We start from the raw sequence: 20,000 nt of genomic DNA, 5'->3' as shown, positions 1-20,000 counted from the left end.
TGTGTTAATCACCCCACCCTGCCCACACTCACCCCACTTAGCCTGCTCTAGAGGGCTTTGCCACTGTCTACGTTACCAGCACGCCCACATCCCGGGGTGGGGGGGGGGGGGGTGGGTTGTGTGTGGGGGGGAGGGGGGGGGTTTGTGTTGGGGGGGGGGGGGAGAGTTCCCTCCCAAGTCACACACCATCCTGACTTGGAAATATATATCTTCGGCAGCACCTCTCAAAACCCGCGACCTCTACCACCTAGAAGGACGAGGGCAGCGGGCACATGGGAACACCACCTCCTCCACGTTGCCCTCCGAGTCACACACCATCCTGACTTGGAAATATATCGGCCGTTCCTTCATCGTCGCTGGGTCACAATCCTGGAACTCCCTCCCTAACAGCACTGTGGGAGCACCTTCACCACACAGACTGCAGCGGTTCAAGAAGGCAACTCACCCCCACCTTCTCAAGGGGCAATTAGGGATGGGCCAAAAATGCCGGCCTTTCCCAGCGACACCCACATCCCAGGAAATAATTGTATCCCACTCTGCCGCTGTGCAAACTGCACCTTCTCCGTATGGAGCAGGTGGGTCTCCGAGAGTAAGATTGCATTGGAAGGGGCTGAAAGGCCTGAGCTTGTTTCCACCTCATTCTGTTCTTTGCCTCCAGCACAGAAGGAGGCCATTCAGCCCATCATTACTATTGAATCTGCTCCCACCGTCCTTTCAGGTCGCGCATTACAGATGATCATAACTCGCTGTGTAAAAAAGTTCTTTTCGTCTCTCTGTCGCTTTTGCCAATCACCTTAAACCTGTGTCCTCTGGTTACCGATCCTCCCGCCGCTGGAAACAGTCTCGCCTTATTTACTCCATCAAATCCCCTCGTAATTTTGAACACCTCTATTAAATCTCCCCTCAACCGTCGCTGCCCTATGGAGAATAACTCCAGCTTCTCTCGTCGAGAATCATAGGATAGTACAGCACAGGAGAGGGCCTTCCAGCCCATCGAGTCCGAGCCAGCTCTATCGAAGAGCAGTCCAGTTAGTCCCACTACCCCCCCCCCCTCCTCTCTTTCCCCACATCCCTGCAATTGCTCCTTCAAGTATTTCTCAATAACAAGCTCCTCATCCCATGGTTTCAGTCTATGTGATTGTGACCGTCATTCTCACGTTCTCAACTGGAGAGGCTGAGTGAGTGCAGGGAGTAAATCGCTGGACTGACAGCTTTGTGTTTCCACAGAAAGCGGGGAGTTCCTGAACTGCGAGGGATCAGGCCTGTACATCCTGCAGAGCTGCTGTGAGTAACTGAGAGCACAAGAAGGAGCAGAGTATTTAACCACAGGCATTGATTCTCTAATCAACATCAATAGCACCTTTAACCATCACTCGCAAGGAATTAGCACAGGGCGCTCGGAGAGGGGTTACTGAGTGACAGTGTGAGAGAGCTGGATTAACATCAGTAGAGTTACAGTCAGTAACACAGGGTGCTGGGGGAGAGGGATTACTGAGTGACAGTGTGAGGGAGCTGGATTAACATCAGTAGAGATACAGTCAGTAACACAGGGCGCTCGGAGAGGGGTTACTGAGTGACAGTGTGAGGGAGCTGGATTAACATCAGTAGAGATACAGTCAGTGACACAGGGTGCTGGGGGAGAGGGGTTACTGAGTGACAGTGTGAGGGAGCTGGATTAACATCAGTAGAGATACAGTCAGTAACACAGGGCGCTCGGAGAGGGGTTACTGAGTGACAGTGTGAGGGAGCTGGATTAACATCAGTAGAGATACAGTCAGTAACAGGGCGCTCGGAGAGGGTTACTGAGTGACAGTGTGAGGGAGCTGGATTAACATCAGTAGAGATACAGTCAGTAACACAGGGTGCTGGGGGAGGGGTTACTGAGTGACAGTGTGAGGGAGCTGGATTAACATCAGTAGAGTTACAATCAGTAACACAGGGCGCTCGGAGAGGGGTTACTGAGTGACAGTGTGAGGGAGCTGGATTAACATCAGTAGAGATACAGTCAGTAACACAGGGTGCTGGGGGAGGGGTTACTGAGTGACAGTGTGAGGGAGCTGGATTAACATCAGTAGAGATACAGTCAGTAACACAGGGTGCTGGGAGAGAGGGGTTACTGAGTGACAGTGTGAGGGAGCTGGAGGTACCTGCCCTGGGAGTGTTTGATGGGACAGTGTAGAGGGAGCTTTACTCTGTATCTAACCCCGTGCTGTACCTGCCCTGGAAGTGTTTGATGGGACAATGTAGAGGAAGCTTTACTCTGTATCTAACCCGTGCTGTATCTACCCTGGGAGTGTTTGATGGGACCGTGTAGAGGGAGCTTTACTCTGTATAGAGAACTATTGTGTGTTCCTTGGCGCAGTTCCTGTGGCTTAGATCACCAGTTTGACGGTGAAGTGAGTGTGGATGTGGGAATGCTGGGATAGGGAGAATTTGTAACCTTTGACCCCACCCCCCCTGTGATGCAGGTAACCATAGCTGTGACCCCAATGCTGAGACCTCCTTCCCAGAGAACAACTTCCTCCTGCACCTGACGGCACTCCGAGACATCAAAGCCGGGGAGGTAAGGCCTCGTCGCTGGACCGCCAAGTCTTTGTGGACGCTTGACCCAAAGCCCTTGTTACGAAAGACAACTGGGGCAAGCTGGCCGTGGAAGGCCCAGCTCCTGGGTCCCTGCTCCGCGCTATTAAAGGGTTTTGGCCAGCGGGCGGTGGTGTGGAGTGAGTGTGTGCAGGGGGTTTGGGGGGGGGGGGGGGAAGGGATGAAGGGGGGGCGTGCGAGGGGTAGGGGTGGAGGAGGCAAGGGGGGTTGTGCAGGGGTGGCGGGGCGAGAGAGAGGGAGGGAGGGGTGGGGGTGGTGAGGGGGGTTGTGTGGGGGTGGGGGGGACACGAGGTGGAGGGGGGATGGGTGGGGGTGAGAGGGCAGGGTGGGGGGGGGTGCGGGCGAGGGTGGGTGGAGGGGCGAGGGGGTGTGGTGGTGTGGCGGGCGTGTGCTGGGGCGTGGATGGGGGGCTGACGGGTGAGCAGGCGGGGCGGGCGGTGGCAGAGGTAAGGCGGTGGTCGGGGGAGAAGGGCGACGATGAGGAGAGTGGGGTGTGGGTGGAGTGCAGAGTGAGAGGGTAACGGGGAGAATAGGAGGTGGTTTGCAAACCTGATTGTTATCCAGACACCCCCTGCGGAAATAGTGCGATGATCTCCATAGTGGAATAGCCTGCCGATGCTCACACATTGAAGCCACCGCACACAAGGAGGCCATTCGGCCCATCGTGCGTGTGCTGGCTCTTTGAAAGAATGATGTAATTAGTCCCACTGCCCGCTCTTTCCACATAGCCCTGCTCTTTTTCCTTTTCTAAGTATTTATCCAATTCCCTACTGATGGTGAACGGGCTCTCTGGTCTACAGCCATCTCATTCTTCTCCCTTCAGGGGTGAAAACCCCCAGATTTTATAGCCATTGCTCATAACTGAGCTCCACCTGACACTGATGGTGCTTCTCTCTCACTCTCGCATTCTCTCTCGCACACACTCGCCTCCCTCTCGCTCTCCCCCTCGCTCAATCACTTGCTGCCTTTCTTTCTCTCTCAGCCTTTCTTTCTCTCGCGTTCTCTCATTTTCTCTATCTCTTTCCCACGCGCGCTCTCATTCTCTCTCCCTCTCACACACACTCTGCCTTTCTCTCTCTCACTCTCTCATCATTCTCTCTCGTTCCCTCTCATTCTCTGTTTTACTCTCTCTCCCTCTCCCTTGCTCTGTGTTTTACTCTGTTTATCTCTGACTGACTCACCGTGTAGCTGCACTGGAAGCAGCTGCCTGCCTTGCACAGGGTACGAGTGGAGACAGCAGCTCTTCAATAACATGTTGCCGGAAACACACACAGGAAGGCCGACAACGAAAGAACTTGCATTTCTATAGCACCTTTCACGACCTCAGGGCGCCCCAAAGTGCTTTGCAGCCAATGAAGTACTATTTACATGTAGTCACTGTTGTAATGTGAGAAATGCGGCAGCAAATTTGCGCACAGCAAGCTCCCACAAACAGCAATGTGATAATGACCAGATAATCTGTTTTATTGATGTTGGCCCAGGACACTGGGGAGAACTCCCCCATCTCCTCCCCTTCTGTAAAAAAAAAAAATAGTGGGATCTTTTACATCCACCTGAGAGTTTTGATGGGGCCTCGGTTTAATGTCTCATCCGAAAGATGGCACCTCCGACAATGCAGCTCTCCCTCAGTGTTGCGCTGACAGTGTCTGGATTTATGTGCCCAAGTCCCTGGAGCGGGACTTGAACCCACGACCTTCTGACTCGGAGGTGAGAGTGCTGCCCACTGAACCATTTCCCATGGGGAGGATAAATGGAGCCAGGATCTAATGGATGGCAGAACAGACTCGAAAGAAAGACTTGCATTTGTATAGCGCCTTTCACGGCCACTGGACATTTCAAAACGCTTCACAGAGAATTAAGTACTTTTTGGAGTGTAGTCACTTGTAATGTGGGAAAAATGGCAGCCAATTTGCGCACAGCAAGCTTCCACAAACAGCAATGTGATAATGACCAGATAATCTCTTTTGGTGATGTTGATTGAGGGATAAATATTAGCCCAGGACACCGGGGAGAACTCCCCTGCTCTTTTTCAAAATAGTGCCATGGGATCTTTTATGTCCACCTGAGAGGACAGATGGGGCCTCGGTTTAACATAGAATCATAGAAACATAGAAAATAGGTGCAGGAGTAGGCCATTCGGCCCTTCGAACCTGCACCACCATTCAATAAGATCATGGCTGATCATGCAACTTCAGTACCCAATTCCTGCCCTCTCTCCATACCCACTGATCCCTTTAGCCGTAAGGGCCACATCTAACTCTCTTTTGAATATATCCAACAAACTGGACTCAACAACTTACTGTGGTAGAGAATTCCTGGGATGTATGCGTGCCGGCATTTATTGCCTATCCCTAATTGCCCCTTGAGAAGGTGGTGGTGAGATTCCTTCTTGAACCGCTGCAGTCCGTGTGGTGAAGGTGCTCCCACAGTGCTGTTAGGGAGGGAGTTCCAGGATTTTGACCCAGCGACGATGAAGGAACGGCCGATATATTTCCAAGTCAGGATGGTGTGTGACTGGGAGGGGAACGTGGAGGTGATGGTGTTCCCATGTGCCTGCTGCCCTTGTCCTTCTAGGTGGTAGAGGTCGTGGGTTTGGGTGGTGTAATTACTTTTCTTGTAAAGAAATCTGGCAGTTTGGGTCCTTGCTCCGTTGCGCTGATAGAAAAGCAACTGCCATAAAATATTCCGACCACTCAAGATAGTCCTCTCGCATTTTGCATGGTACCGCATCAACACCTTCCCTGTGTTGTGTGTGCAGACTGCGATCCTTATCCTTGTGGAGTTCACTGCACCTTGCATTGTGTGCACCGCCGGAACCCAGCATCGCCAGGTCTTCTGCTGCTCCTGGCTTGGCTCAGGCTCAGTCAGTCTCTAGGTTTGCTTCTCTCTCTCTCTCTCTCTCTCTCTCTGTTTATAATCAATCTCTCTGGGTTTGCTCGGTCTCTCGAGGTTCATTCAGTTTCTTTTCCCTGTTCCTTGTGTTTTTGTTGGCGCGCTCTTCCACTTTCCCGCGCTTGCTCTCAAAATTGAATGGGAGATCTGCAACCTTCGCCCGTTGCTGTTGTCTACATGTTAAACAATCTCTGACCACCGAACAGGAGATGAAACCTGCAGGCACAAAGAGTCAGGGATTGCCCCCGAGGTGTTTTGCAGCCCCTGCTATTAGAAATTCAGCTTCCCCACAAAACGTGTGCCCCGTGTGAGGATCGAACTCACGACCTTCAGATTCTGAGACTGACGCGCTGCCGACTGCGCTAACGAGGCTCTCAAACATCTCATCCGAAAGACGGCACCTCCGACAGTGCTGCGCTCCCTCAGCAGTGCATTGGAGAATTGTGCATTAAACCCACAATCTTCTGCCTCAGAGGTGAGAGTGCTACCCACTAAGCCACAGCTGACACTGACACATCGAGGGGCTGAATGGCCTCCTCCTGCTCCTAATGTAACAGGCCCGAGGGGCTGAATGGCCTCCTCCTGTTCCTAATGTAACAGGCCCGAGGGGCTGAATGGCCTCCTCCTGTTCCTAATGTAACAGGCCCGAGGGGCTGAATGGCCTCCTCCTGTTCCTAATGTAACAGGCCCGAGGGGCTGAATGGCCTCCTCCTGCTCCTAATGTAACAGGCCCGAGGGGCTGAATGGCCTCCCCCTGCTCCTAATGTAACAGGCCCGAGGGGCTGAATGGCTTCCTCCTGTTCCTAATGTAACAGGCCCGAGGGGCTGAATGGCCTCCTCCTGCTCCTAATGTAACAGGCCCGAGGGGCTGAATGGCCTCCTCCTGTTCCTAATGTAACAGGCCCGAGGGGCTGAATGGCCTCCTCCTGCTCCTAATGTAACAGGCCCGAGGGGCTGAATGGCCTCCTCCTGCTCCTAATGTAACAGGCTCGAGGGGCTGAATGGCCTCCTGTTGTGATGTATGTAAAGCGATGATGTGACAGGGGTGACAGAGATGGAATTGATGGCTTTTGATTTGTGTTTTGTCAGGAGGTGTGCATCACATACCTGGACTGCTGCCAGCGAGATCGGAGCAGGCATACTCGACACCGGATCCTCAGGTACTGCTCCCTGCCTTCCCCGCCCCCCCCCCCCCCCCAACCTCCGAACCTTCTCACTTAACAGGGGACAGCTTCGCAGATACACCGCTCACAATCATAGCACAGATGGAGGGCATTTAGCCCATCGTCTCAGTACCGGTTCTGTGAAAGAGCTATCCAATTAATCCAACTCCCCTTCTCTTTCCACATAGCCCTGGAAATTATTCCTTTTCAAGCTTAGAGGGAGCTTTACTCTGTATCTAACCCCGTGCTGTATCTGCCCTGGGAGTGTTTGATGGGACAGTGTAGAGGGAGCTTTACTCTGTATCTAACCCGTGCTGTATCTGCCCTGGGAGTGTTTGATGGGTTCAGTGTAGAGGGAGCATTACTCTGTATCTAACCCCGTGCTGTATCTGCCCTGGGAATGTTTGATGGGACAGTGTAGAGGGAGCACTATTCTGTATCTAACCCGTGCTGCACCTGCCCTGGGAATGTTTGATGGGACAGTGTAGAGGGAGCTTTACTCTGTATCTAACCCCATGCTGTACCTGCCTTGGGAGTGTTTGATGGGACACTGTAGAGAGAGCATTACTCTGTATCTAACCCCGTGCTGTACCTGCCCTGGGAGTGTTTGATGGGACAGTATAGAGGGAGCATCACTCTCTATCTAACCCCGTGCTGAACCTGCCCTGGGAGTGTGTGATTGGACAGTGTAGAGGGAGCTTTACTCTGTATCTAACCCGTGCTGTACCTGCCCTGGGAGTGTTTGATGGGACAGTGTAGAGGGAGCATCACTCTCTATCTAACCCCGTGCTGTACCTGCCCTGGGAGTGTGTGATGGGACAGTGTAGAGGGAGCTTTACTCTGTATCTAACCCGTGCTGTACCTGCCCTGGGAGTGTTTGATGGGACACTGTAGAGGGAGCTTTACTCTGTATCTAACTCTGTGCTGTACCTGCCCTGGGAGTGTGTGATGGGACAGTGTAGAGGGAGCATCACTATCTAACCCCGCGCTGACGCTGAAACCTGTGTTTATGTTCCGAAGGGAGAACTACCTGTTCGTCTGTTCCTGTCCCAAGTGCGTGGCTCAGGCCGGTGACCCTGACTTGACCTCTGAGGAAGAGGAGGAGATCGAGGCGGATGCGGAGAGCGCTGAGCTGGAAGACGAGATGACAGACGTTTAAACATAGATGCTTGGTTGAGGAATCAGTAGAAAGTGGGGGTCTGTTGCCGAGCACCTCTGTTCATCAATGCAATAACCATACCTAGGCATCCATTACAACACACACACGCACACGCCAATCTCTGTAGAAAGCACTTGGTGCACCTCACCAGCAGGCTGGTCAACTAATCACGCCAGTCGCTTCATGTGAGTGAGGAAATCATCGCTGTTGTGGGAGGGTGGGTGGGCGGGGCGTTGTTGTGGGGGGAGTGGGAGGCTCTACACCGAGGTACTGACCCCCCTCTCCCTCCTCTCTACCTCCTCCCCCTCTCTCCGTTTGCTGAGGGACTGGGTCCCGTTGCCAATCTTCCCCTTGCCCTCGGCCCCATGGCGAGGGAACGGGTGCTCGGGAGTTTAACGCTGTGCTCGAGGGCTCCCCCTGATGGCAGCCCTGTGACGTACGGGTCTGAAGGTCACAGGTCAGAGCTTGAGTTGGTGGATTGGACACGGGGAGAGATCTGGGGCGCGGGCGGCACGGAGACGGAGTTTCAGCCACAGTCCAAGCCTCCAGTCAACCCCCCCGCGGGAAAGTGCGTGTGGATCCGCGCAGCAGCGGCAAGCTCGGCTGTGATGGCCCCCATGGGGGAATAGCCCGCCACCCCTCCCCAAATGCACAATCTGGGGCTGGCGCACCGAAGAAGGTGGGTGAGGTTATTGCGAGGTGTCCTGGAGCCCGTACGGCGAGGAGAATGCAAGGTGTCGCCGTGCGGGGTGGTGGGAGAGACGGAGGGCAGTTTGTGCTCACTGCAAAGAAAGCGATTGTATTTTACTTTGGTGTCACGCCCACACTGGTTCCAGCTGCTGGGAGATTGTTTTAAATGGATCAGCCTGGCACACTCCCAAGTGCATTCAGGCCCAGCTCAGCTAGTGTGATGAGGCACGTCAGTTCTTTGCGTGTGTCTGTGTGTGTGTGTGTGTGTGTCTTTCTGTGAGGTGTATGTGTGATGCCCATCTGTGTGTGTAGTGCCTGTATGTGTAGTGACTGTCTTTGTGTATCTGTCTTTCTGTGAGGTGTATGTGCATGTCTGTGATCTGTGTGTATGTGTTCCTGTATGTGTAATGTCTGTGTTTGTGTCTGTCTCTGTGGTGTCTGCATGTGTGTTTGTCTTTCTGTGATGTGTGTGTCTGCATGTCTGTCTTTGTGTGTGCCTGTATGTCTGTATGTCTGTCTTTCTCCAATGTGTGTTTGCGTGCATGTTTGTCTGTGATGTCTCTCTGATGTCTGTGTGTGTGCTTGTATGTGTAGTGTCTGTGTCTTTCTGTAATGTGTGTGTCTGTATGTGTAATGTCTATGTATTTCTGTCTGTTTCTGTGTGTCTGTCTTTCTCCTGTGTGTGTGTGCGTCTGTATGTGTAATGTCTGTGTGTGTGTGTGTCAGTGTTTGTGATGGCTTAGTGTGAGACTTGTGTGTGATGTCTGTCTCTGTTTCCCCCAATCCGCCCATGCTGAGACACGAGACAATGTCATCAGTCTGTCTGTGTGTGTGTGTGTGTGTGTGTGTGTGTGTGTGTGTATTTACGTGTCTATCTCACTATCTGTCTGGGGAACACGATGGTGGTTTCAAAGAGCCGATCGAAGGGACAATCTTTTTAACTCCCCTCCCTGTGTGTGTCCGGGAGGCTCCTCCTGAGGCGCGGCCGTAAATCTGTCCCCCAGACTCTGGACTGCCGGCTGTGAGGGCCGTGTGCAAGGCCTCTGTGGCCCAGGGTCTGGGTCATTTATCCCGTGTCACCTTATTCACAGCCCCCCTCCCACCCATGCCGAGACAGGGGGCCGTGCCCTCGGGTACCGGAGGCCGAGCCAAATCTTCCATTAACATGATTGATTTACACCGAATCTTACAGCACATTCAACCCAGCTGCTCCGTGCCGGCCTTTATGCTCCACACGAGCCTCCTCCCCACCCTGACGTCATCTCGTCCGATCAACACAACCTTCTGGAAGTTAAGATGGGCTGTTAGCCTGTGAGGTGCGGGTCCGGTGGAGGACGAGGACAGGATCAGGCTGTGACGCTGCCCCCCATGGTGGAATATCCTGCGTGATGAATGGGGGAACTTGTGTGTTTCTGGAGTGGGGGAGGGGGGGAAAGAGAGTGGGGAGGTGGTGTTGAGGTACCCCAACAAACAACGTGCGACTTGCAAAGACGAGAGGGGGGGAAGAAATTGAAGGAATATTTTTTTTTACTGTTATGTATAATGGAGGGGGAAAGAGATTCTATATAAATACGTGGCTTCAATCAGTCGGACTGTACGTGGGCCAGCGATGCCCTAGCTGCCAATGTCAATCATCACAGACTCACAAAGCACTGAGGTGTAACCAATTTGCATGTGCTCAATAAAGGTATTAAAATTAAGAATCGGGAGTGCAGGGTCTCTCTGTCGCTCCCTCGAGTCTTCCTGTCACCTTTGTTCATTCTCCTGCTGATTTCTGTGATATTCACAGGCACTCGCAAAGCAGGGCACAACCTCTCAACACAGGGCGTGGGTACTGCGTACAGTTCTGGTCTCCGTATTTAAGGAAGGGTATACTTGCATTGGAGGCCATTCAGAGAAGGTGCACGAGGTTGATTCCTGAGATGAGACGGTTTTATGAAGATAGATTGGGCCTGTACTCATTGGAGTTTAGAAGACTGAGAGGCGATCTCATTGAAACTTATAACATTCTGAGGGGGCTCAACAGGGTAGATGCTTGAGAGGATTTTCCACTTGTAGGGGAAATCTACAACTGGGGGGGGCCATAGTTTCAGAATAATGGGCCGCTCATTTAAAACTGAAATGAGGAGTAATTTCTTCTCTCAGAGGGTTGTAAATCTGTGGAATTCTCTGCCCCAGAGAGATATGGAGGCTGGGTCATTGAATATATTTAAGGCGGAGATAGACAGATTTTTGAGCGATAAGGGAGTAAAGAGTTATGGGGAGCGGGCAGGGAAGTGGAGCTGAGTCCATGATCAGATCAGCCATGATCTTATTAAATAGCGGAGCAGGCTCGAGGGGCCGAATAGCCGACTCCTGCTCCTTATGTATCTTATGAAATAGCCCAGTGGGCAAGTGTTTTATTCACACTCGAATGTGGGCATCGCTGGCAAGGCCGGCATTTATTGCCCATCCCTAGTTGACCCTTGAGAAGGTGGTGGTGTGCAATGTTCCTTCGAATATTTTTTTTGTCGTGAGTGGTACCGTTAAGTGGCTACACGGCCCATTCGGAGTTTTGCCCGTGCGTGGTTTCCCCCGTTGAAGGGCCTGCGCGGGCCCTCCAGACCATTGCCCGGCCGCACAGCTTAACGGGAACGGTGGTAGTGGGCCCGCCTTCCAGAACCGCCGTGGGTTTGACGCAAACCCGGGGGGGGCTTGCTCGGCCATTTCCGAGGGCAGCCGCGGGGTGTGGGACTGGAGTCACGTATAAGGCCCAGACCTGAAGGGTGCGTCTGGAAGAAAAGGTTCCCCCCTCCCTCTGTGAGTTTGCACAGGTCAGGGAGGGGGGTCGGAGGTCTTGTCACTGAATTGACTTTCGACAGCCTTGGGCTAGCGAGGATGCGCGCGAAGGTAATCAACCAGGGTTACCACTCCTGCTCGCTCTCCAATGGGCACCTGTGGGAAGCTGTGCGTTAGGATAGGATTGGGCTCGGTGATGCCCCGCCCCCCCCCCCAGGGTTGAAGGTCCTGCCTCTCACCACCATCTGGGTTCACCCGCTGAAAAATGGGCGAGTACTGGAGAGTGATTCTACTCTCTAACCTGTGCCCCGCAAAGGGGTCAGCCACTTTTAAGAGATGGTTGGATGAGCACTTAAAGTGCAGTAACCTGCAGGGTTACGGACCTAGAGCTGGTAATTGGGATTAGACTGGATGACCTTTTGTTGGACGATGCAGGGAATAGAATACAGCCAGGGTGATCTCCTGGACTAGTGTCGATCACCTGGATGGGTCGGAGAGGGATTTTCCCAGATTTATTCTCCCTAAATTGGCCTGGGTTTTTGCCTCTCTCAGGAGATCATATGGCTCCGGTTGGGGTGGAGTGTGGAATGTTTCGGTGTAAAGGGTGTCGCAGTTGTGTGGGGGCGGGCTGGGTGCTCTTTACCTGTCCGCCATTGTTCATTGGTTTATATGTAACCTTCAGGGCTGCTGACCGAGGGCCATGGGGCTCTTTGTCGGCCGGCACGGACACAATGAGCCGAAATGGCCTCCTTCTGTGCTGTAAATTTCTATTTCTAAGTGGAGCAAGTGCATCCGGGAGGGCGCTGAGCACCTCGAGTATCATCTCCGAGAGCAGAGACCAAACGCAGGCAGTGGAAAAAGCGTGCGGCAAACCAGTCCCACCCTCCCCTTCCCTCAATGTCACAGGTGGGACAGATAGTCAGAGACTGTGGCGGTTGTATTGGACTGTTCAGCCACCGAAGGACTCATTTTAAGAGTGGAAGCAAGTCATTCTCGATTCCGAGGGACTGCCTATGATGATGAAATGTTTGTGTCTTAACTGCCCGAGAGACAGGGAGTGGTGAACAGGTTCAATTTATTTAAACAAAATGTCAAACCACAAACATCACACACAGTCTTCATTCGATCGGGAGAGCGACCTTTTGGCAATTTGGGCAATAGTGCAAATGGGCTGGGCCCACCATCCAGGCTGTCGTCTCTCTTCACCAGAGGCTCCATGGCGGCTGCTTGAGCTGGAAGGTAGGGATCCCGCTCACGTTCACTGGTATGGAGATCACGGCCCACGGGAGCCCGTGTAGTTCCAGCGAGCGTCGGATCATGTACCTGCGCAACGGCAGAGAAAGCAAACGGCGTCAGGATCCGGCCATGCTGGACTGTCGCCCCACAGCTTTATAAGGACCTTTCTGCAATGGGGCATGTGCTCGACTCTGCCTGACTGAATTATGCTTTTCCAAATGTCCTGCTACTGCTTCTTTATAATGAACACCAACATTTTCCCAACCACAGATGTTAGGCTAACTGGTCTATAGTTTTCTGCTTTCTGTCTGCCTCCTTTTTTAAATAAGGGCGTTACATTTGCAGTTTTCCAATCTGGGATGGGGAGGGATGGGATGGGGGGATGGGGAGGGATGGGATGGGGGGGGGGGGGAGGGATGGGATGGGGGGGGGGGGAGGGATGGGATGGGGGGGGGGGGAGGGATGGGATGGGGGGGGGGGAGGGATGGGATGGGGGGGGGGGAGGGATGGGAGGGATGGGATGGGGGGGGGGGAGGGATGGGATGGGGGGGGGGAGGGATGGGATGGGGGGGGGGGGAGCGATGGGATGGGGGGGGAGGGATGGGATGGGGCGGGTTGGGGGAGGGGCGGGGTGGGGGCGGGTCGGAGCGGGGTGGGGGAGGGGTGGGGGAGGGGAGGGGCGGGGCGGGGTGGGGTGGGGACGGGGTGGGATGGGATGGGGTGGGGTAGGGATGGGATGGGATGGGGGAGGTGGGGAATGGGGTGGGGGGGTGTTCTCTCACTAATGGCCAAACTCACCCGTCCTTGCCCAGGAGGAAGAGAGCTGGGATCTCGCTGTCCCTGGACGTCCCATCTTGCACCATCTCGACATAGGAGCGGTCGTTATCGTACATGTTGTCCGAGATTATCACCGCCCTGCCGCCATGCTCCTGAACAATCCGGGTTTTGGACAAGAACGAGCAGGCCCTGCGGACACAGAGACACACGCGCGTTTACCGCTTTCCAACTTCTCCCGACTCTCGCTGGGGCACGGCTCCCACCCTTTCCTCTGCCGTCCTCCGGTGCCTCACCCAAGGGGACCAAAGCCTGGTGTGTGTGTGTGTGTGGCTGGCTGGTCCACCATTACAAGCGAGGCTGCTCTCGATATCTACACCAGCACTCCTCAGCAGAGGTGGGTGGGTGGGGGTTCAGATTTTTCCTTACCCGTGTCAGTACAGTGGGTAGCACGCTCGCCTCTGGGTCACAAGGTTGTGGGTTGAAGTCCCACTCCAGCGACTTGAGCACAGAAATCTAGGCTGACACTCCCAGGGCAGTGCTGAGGGAGCGCCGCACTGTCGGAGGTGCCGTCTTTTGGATAAGACGTTAAACCGAAGGCCCCCCCGTCTGCTCTCTCAGGTGGACGTAAAAGATCCCATGGCACTATTTCGAAGAAGAGCAGGGGAGTTTATCCCTGGTGTGTTATCCAATATTTATCCCTCAATCAACATAACAAAAACAGATTATCTGGTCATTATATTAATGCTGCTTGTGGGAGCTTGCTGTGCGCAAGTTGGCTGCCGCGTTTCCCACATTACAACAGTGACTACACTTCACAAGTACTTCATTGGCTGCAAAGCGCTTTGAGACCTCCGGTGGTCATGAAACATGTTATATAAATGCAAATCTTTCTTCTTCTTTCTTTCTCCCTCCATTTCCCATCTCTGCTTAATGTATCTCTCTGATTCGTTAATCCAGCACAGACCAGCAGTCAAACCCTCGGGTCCAAGAAGCGTAACGTTATGTGACACATTGCATTAACCCGCTCAGCCACTGGGGGGAGCTAGAGGTTTCAATGTAACTGTAGAAAGGTGCTCAGAAAGACACAGCACAACTCAAATCTTCCAAAGAACCAAGCGGAGTGTTACTGTCCTGACAACAGAGAGATACTAAAACTATCCAATCGACATAGCAAGACTTTTAAATGACCTCAAAGTCTTCAAGACTCTGATGAGAATTGATAAAACTTGATCCAGACGATTCGTCAAAAGTCAATGTTTGGATCCCAGGGACACAAGTTCGGAGTAAATAAAGAATATTTGGAAGCTTTTCATTCATGGAGCCTAATTACGCTGAAACAGTTCAGAAGCCCTTCACAGGCAATGCACGTCTTGTCAAGTGCAGAGTGTGACAGCCAATCTGTGCACAGCAAGGTCCCATTTTTTAAAAAGCTAATGAATGAGTGAGCAGCTAGTCTGTTCTGTTTAGTTGAGGGAAGAATCTTGGTCAGGACACCAGGGCAACTCATTGCTGTTGGTGGGAGCTTGCTGTTGGCTGCCGTGTCTCCGACATTGCAACAATAGGGAGTTGGTTGGGAGGTAGGAGACTGAGAGTAGGGATAATGGGCATATACTCCAATTGGCAGGGTGTGGACTGGCAGTGTCCCTAGGGCCCTGTATTGGGGTCTCAGCCTTTCACTATATTTACCGATGATTTGGATGAAACATAGAAACATAGAAAATAGGTGCAGGAGTAGGCCATTCGGCCCTTCTAGCCTGCACCGCCATTCAATGAGTTCATAGCTGAACATGCAACTTCAGTACCCCATTCCTGCTTTCTCACCATACCCCTTGATTCCCCTAGTAGTAAGGACTTCATCTAACTACTTTTTGAATATAGAATATATGAAGGAACAGAGAGTCCTATATCCGAGTTTGCTGATGACACTAAGTTAGGAGGCACAATAAATAGTGTGGGCGGGAGCAGGAAGTTGCAGAGGGACACCGATAGATTCAGTGAGTGGGCAAAACTGTGGCAGATGCAGTTCAGTGCGGGGGGAGTGTGAGGTCATCCACTCTGGGACCTAAGAAAGATCAATCAGAGTATTTTCTACATGGTGAGAAGCTGGGAACTGTGGAGGAGCCGAGAGATTGCGGGCCCCAAGTACAGAAATCACTAAAGCCAGTGGACAGGTACAAAAAATAATTCAAAAGGCTCATGGAATGTTGGCCTTTACCTCGGGGTGTGGAATACCAGGGGCTGGAAGTTATGTTCCAGTTGTACAGAGCTCTGGTCAGAACCCGTCTGGAGTAACTGCGTTCAGTCCTGGGCCCCGACCAACATCACTAAACCAGATGATCTGGTCATTATCAAATTGCGGGTTTGTGGGAGCTTGCTGTGCACATATTGGCTGCCGCGTTTCCCACATTCCAACAGTGACTGCACTCCAAAAGTACTTCATTGGCTGTAAAGCGCTTTGGTACGCCCGGTGGTCGTGAAACGTGCTGTTCAGAGAAGGTTCACTAGGTTCCAAGTCCTTTTCTTTCATGAGGGATAAATATTGACTTCTGCTCCATTTTCTTATGCAAATCCTTTGGTTTTAACTGAGCTGCTGAAACCTACCCTCGCTCCACTAAGGCAATCTGATCCTGAATGAAGGCCCCGTTGTTCAAGTCACTGCAGGCGTGGGGCGGGTCAGCCGGGACCAGATAAATCTGCTCGTATCTCGTGTGCTACGTAAGGAAAGGCAGAGCATGGTCAGTATTGCAAACAGTGCAAGTCACAGAAATATCACTCAATGGAGGCAGGAAGGGACGGCACTCGGGAGTCAGAGCAGGTTAAGAGAAGATTGAATAGAGGTGTTCACAAATCATGAAAATCAAAAACGGAATTGGATAAATATTTGAAGGGGAAACATTTACAAGGCTCTGGGAAAGAGCGGTGGGTATAGAATCATAGAAATTTACAGTTCAGAAGGAGGCCATTTCGGCCCATCGTGTCCACGCCGGCCGACCAAGAGCTACCCGGCCTAATCCCACTTTCCAGCTCTCGGTCCGTAGCCCTGTAGGTTATAGCACTTCAAGTGCACATCCAAGTACTGTTTACATGTGGTGAGGGTTTCTGCCTCTACCACCCTTTCAGGCAGTGAGTTCCAGACCCCCACCACCCTCTGGGTGAAGACATTTCCCCTCAAATCTCCTCTAAACCTCCTACCAATTACTTTAAATCTGTGTCCCCTGGTTGTTGACCCCTCTGCTAAGGGAAATAGGCCCTTTCTATCCACACTATCCAGGCCCCTCATAATTTTATCATCATCATCATAGGCAGTCCCTCGGAATCGAGGAAGACTTGCTTCCACTCTAAAAGTGAGTTCTCAGGTGACTGAACAGTCCAATACAGGAATTACAGTCTCTGTCACAGGTGGGACAGACAGTGGTTGAAGGAAAGGGAGGGTGGGGAGTCTGGTTTGCCGCACGCTCCTTCCGCTGTCTGCGGTTGGTTTCTGCATGCTCTCGGCGACGAGACTCGAGGTGCTCAGCACCCTCCTGGATGCACTTAGGGCGGTCTTTGGCCAGGGAGTCGGTGGGGATGTTGCATTTTATCAGGGAGGCTTTGAGGATGTCCTTGTGACGTTTCCTCTGCCCACCAGGGGCTCGTTTGCCGTGAAGGAGTTCCGAGTAGAGCGCTTGCTTTGGGAGTCTCGTGTCGGGCATGTGAACAATGTGGCCCGCCCAACGGAGCTGGTCGAGTGTGGTCAGTGCTTCGATGCTGGGGATGTTGGCCTGATCGAGAACACTGACGTTGCTGCTGATTTTATAGACCTCAATAAGGTCTCCCCTCAGCCTCCTCTGTTGCAAAGAAAACAACCCCAGCCTATCCAATCTTTCCTCATAGCTAAAATTCTCCAGTCCAGGCAACATCCTCATAAATCTCCTCTGTACCCACTCTCGTGCAATCACGTCCTTCCTGTAATGTGATGACCAGAATTGCACACAGTACTCCAGCTATGGCCTAACCAGTGTTTTATACAGTTCGAGTTCAGTGTCGTACCATTTAATGTTTATTCCCTTGTCTTGTTAGACCTCCCCAAATGCATTACCTCACACTTAACCAGATTGAATTCCATTTGCCACTGTTCTGCCCACCTGACCAGTCCAAGCCTCGGCTAATAAAGGCAAGTATTCCGTATGCCTTCTTAACCACCTTATCTACCTGGCCTGCTGCCTTCAGGGATCTGTGGACCTGCACTCCAAGATCCTCTGTTCCTCTACACTTCTCAGTGTCCTACCATTTAATGTGTATTCCCTTGCCTTGTTGACCCTCACACTTCTCCGGATGGAATTCTCCAGTAATGGAACCAATGGATTGCTCTTTCAAAGAGCCAGCACAGGCATGAGGGGCCGAATGGCCTCCCGCCAGATTCTCGGAGTAGATTGAAATGCTGCAATATCGGCTTACTGACACTGGAGTAAGCCCCTTTATCCACAGCTCGCCCAGGGCCTCTTGTGGTAGCAACCGAATACAACAGGATTCCACCCGTACCAACAGCAGCTTGTATTTATAACACCTTTAACGTAGTAAAACGTGGAATTGCGGAAAAGATGGGCACGGATTTGGGAGACGACAACATGTTCAAGGTTTAGAGAGGAGAGGTTGGAGATGGGGCGATAGCTTGCAAGGATGGAGGGGCCGAGGGTTGTTTTTTTTTTGAGAGGGGGTGATGACGGCAGATTTGAGGGAGAGGGGGGGCAGTACCCGAGGAGAGAGAACCGCTAACAATGTCGGCTAACATGGGAGCCAGGAAGGGGAGTTGGGTGGTCAGCAGTTTGGTGGGAATAGGGTCGAGGGAGCAGGAAGTGGACAGGATGAGCTCGGAGCGATCACGAGCGGAGATCGGTGAGAGACTGGAGAAAGATGCAAGGTCGGGGCTAGGGCAGGGGGGGCTACCTTAGAGGAAGTTCGGCCCGGAGGACAAGGGGAAGGAAGGGAAGAGGCAGAGGCGGCTGATTGGAGGGTCTCAATCTTCGCGACTAAGCAGTCCAGGAGCTCCTCGCACTTGCTGTTGGAGGTGAGGGTGGAGACTGGGGAGAGGGGTTTTTTTGGAAGACAGTTAGCAGTGGAGAATAGAAGCCGGGATTTATCTTTGCATTCCAGAGTGATTCTGGAACAGCTTTGGCAGACGAGAGCATGCTTTACGTGGTCCAGCAAGATTGTCCGACATATCTGTTCAAGTCTGCGTCCCTTGGACTTAGGGGAGCGAGGATCAGGGCTGTGCTAGGGGGAGCATCAGGGTGAGAGAGAATAATGGTGGTGATAGGGACTTGAGCATCAAAGGTGATGGTGAGGGTGTGATTGGTCAGATCGGTAGCTGCAGAAATATATCATGGTGAATGGAGGGTCAAATCAGTTGAGATTTCGTAAGTGCAATTGTAAGAAAGTCGGGAGAGAGCTTTTTCCAGAGGTGACACAGAAGTGGGTGGGGGCGGGAGAGAAATGTGGGTCGAGAGCGAGATGAAGAAGTGGTCAGAGATGGCTTTATCGGTTTAGGGAGGGATTCCAGAGCTTGGGGCCCAGGCAGCTGAAGGCACGGACACCGATGGTAGAGCGATTATAATCAAGGATGCTCAAGAGGGCAGAATTAGAGGAGTGCAGACATCTCGGGGAGTTGTGGGGCTTGAGGGGATTACAGAGATAGGGAGGGGCGAGGACATGGAGGGGTCTGAATACAAGGATGAGAATTTTAAACCCACAGTTTAGGATGCAAGATCGCCACCTGAAAACAATGTCTCCCATCCACAGCTCAACCCCCCCATCTGCTCGCTGTTAAACTCAACACTACCATTAAACACCCACAGCACAACACAATCGACTACCGATAGGAACTCTCATCAAGGAAGCTCTTTTTGCTGAAAAGAAACAAGAGGGGGACAAATTAACTGGGACGGGTTTTGAGGACGTTTTGAAAGCTGGAAGGAGAGGGTAAGATAGAGGGAATGGTACAGAGTTCCAGAGGTCAGGAATGTTGTGACCAACAGAGAAACCATCATCGGTGGAGGGCACTCGGGTGAAGAACAGGACCAGGGTTCGAGGAGGGGGGGGGGGGAGAATGGGAGAGCGGGGGGGAGAAGGGAGAGCGGGGGGGAGAATGGGAGAGCGGGGGGGAGAATGGGAGAGCGGGGGGGAGAATGGGAGAGCGGGGGGGAGAATGGGAGAGCGGGGGGGAGAATGGGAGAGCGGGGGGGGAATGGGAGAGCGGGGGGGGAATGGGAGAGCGGGGGGGGAATGGAGAGCGGGGGGGGAATGGGAGAGCGGGGGGGGAATGGGAGAGCGGGGGGGAATGGGAGAGCGGGGGGGAATGGGAGAGCGGGGGGGGGAATGGGAGAGCGGGGGGGAATGGGAGAGCGGGGGGGGAATGGGAGAGCGGGGGGGGAATGGGAGAGCGGGGGGGGAATGGGAGAGCGGGGGGGGAATGGGAGAGCGGGGGGGGAATGGGAGAGCGGGGGGGGGAATGGGAGAGCGGGGGGGGGAATGGGAGAGCGGGGGGGGAATGGGAGAGCGGGGGGGGGAATGGGAGAGCGGGGGGGGGAATGGGAGAGCGGGGGGGGAATGGGAGAGCGGGGGGGGGAATGGGAGAGCGGGGGGGGGAATGGGAGAGCGGGGGGGGAATGGAGAGCGGGGGGGGAATGGAGAGCGGGGGGGGAATGGGAGAGCGGGGGGGGAATGGG

At 53.1% G+C, this 20,000-nt stretch overlaps 2 protein-coding genes and 1 non-coding gene across 3 annotated transcripts in view; 1 reads left to right on the top strand and 2 right to left on the bottom strand.

Annotated features, from left to right (window-relative positions):
* smyd5 (SMYD family member 5) overlaps positions 1–8,031 on the top strand; it is a 55,646-nt gene extending 47,615 nt beyond the window's left edge. Inside the window, exons 10-13 of the mRNA XM_070861035.1 lie at positions 1,228–1,284; positions 2,469–2,563; positions 6,583–6,653; positions 7,677–8,031. Coding sequence (XP_070717136.1) covers positions 1,228–1,284; positions 2,469–2,563; positions 6,583–6,653; positions 7,677–7,815 — 362 coding nt within the window. The 3' untranslated portion in view covers positions 7,816–8,031. The remainder of the gene's footprint in view (positions 1–1,227; positions 1,285–2,468; positions 2,564–6,582; positions 6,654–7,676) is intronic.
* trnal-cag (transfer RNA leucine (anticodon CAG)) lies at positions 5,793–5,865 on the bottom strand. Its single transcript has one exon. It is a non-coding gene; the product is annotated as a tRNA-Leu (tRNA).
* Positions 8,032–12,341: 4,310 nt separating the features above from the next.
* The window catches only part of LOC139228338 (protease-associated domain-containing protein 1-like), a 12,831-nt gene continuing 5,172 nt past the window's right edge, over positions 12,342–20,000 (bottom strand). The window contains exons 2-5 of the mRNA XM_070859517.1: positions 18,223–18,356; positions 15,898–16,007; positions 13,318–13,485; positions 12,342–12,606 (exon numbers count right to left, since the gene is read on the bottom strand). Of these exons, the coding sequence (XP_070715618.1) occupies positions 12,486–12,606; positions 13,318–13,485; positions 15,898–16,007; positions 18,223–18,356 (533 nt within the window). The 3' untranslated portion in view covers positions 12,342–12,485. The remainder of the gene's footprint in view (positions 12,607–13,317; positions 13,486–15,897; positions 16,008–18,222; positions 18,357–20,000) is intronic.

Source organism: Pristiophorus japonicus, chromosome 2, assembly GCF_044704955.1.
Source record: "Pristiophorus japonicus isolate sPriJap1 chromosome 2, sPriJap1.hap1, whole genome shotgun sequence".
NCBI classification, from domain to species: domain Eukaryota; kingdom Metazoa; phylum Chordata; class Chondrichthyes; family Pristiophoridae; genus Pristiophorus; species Pristiophorus japonicus.
This window is presented reverse-complemented; position numbering and strand designations above follow the sequence as displayed.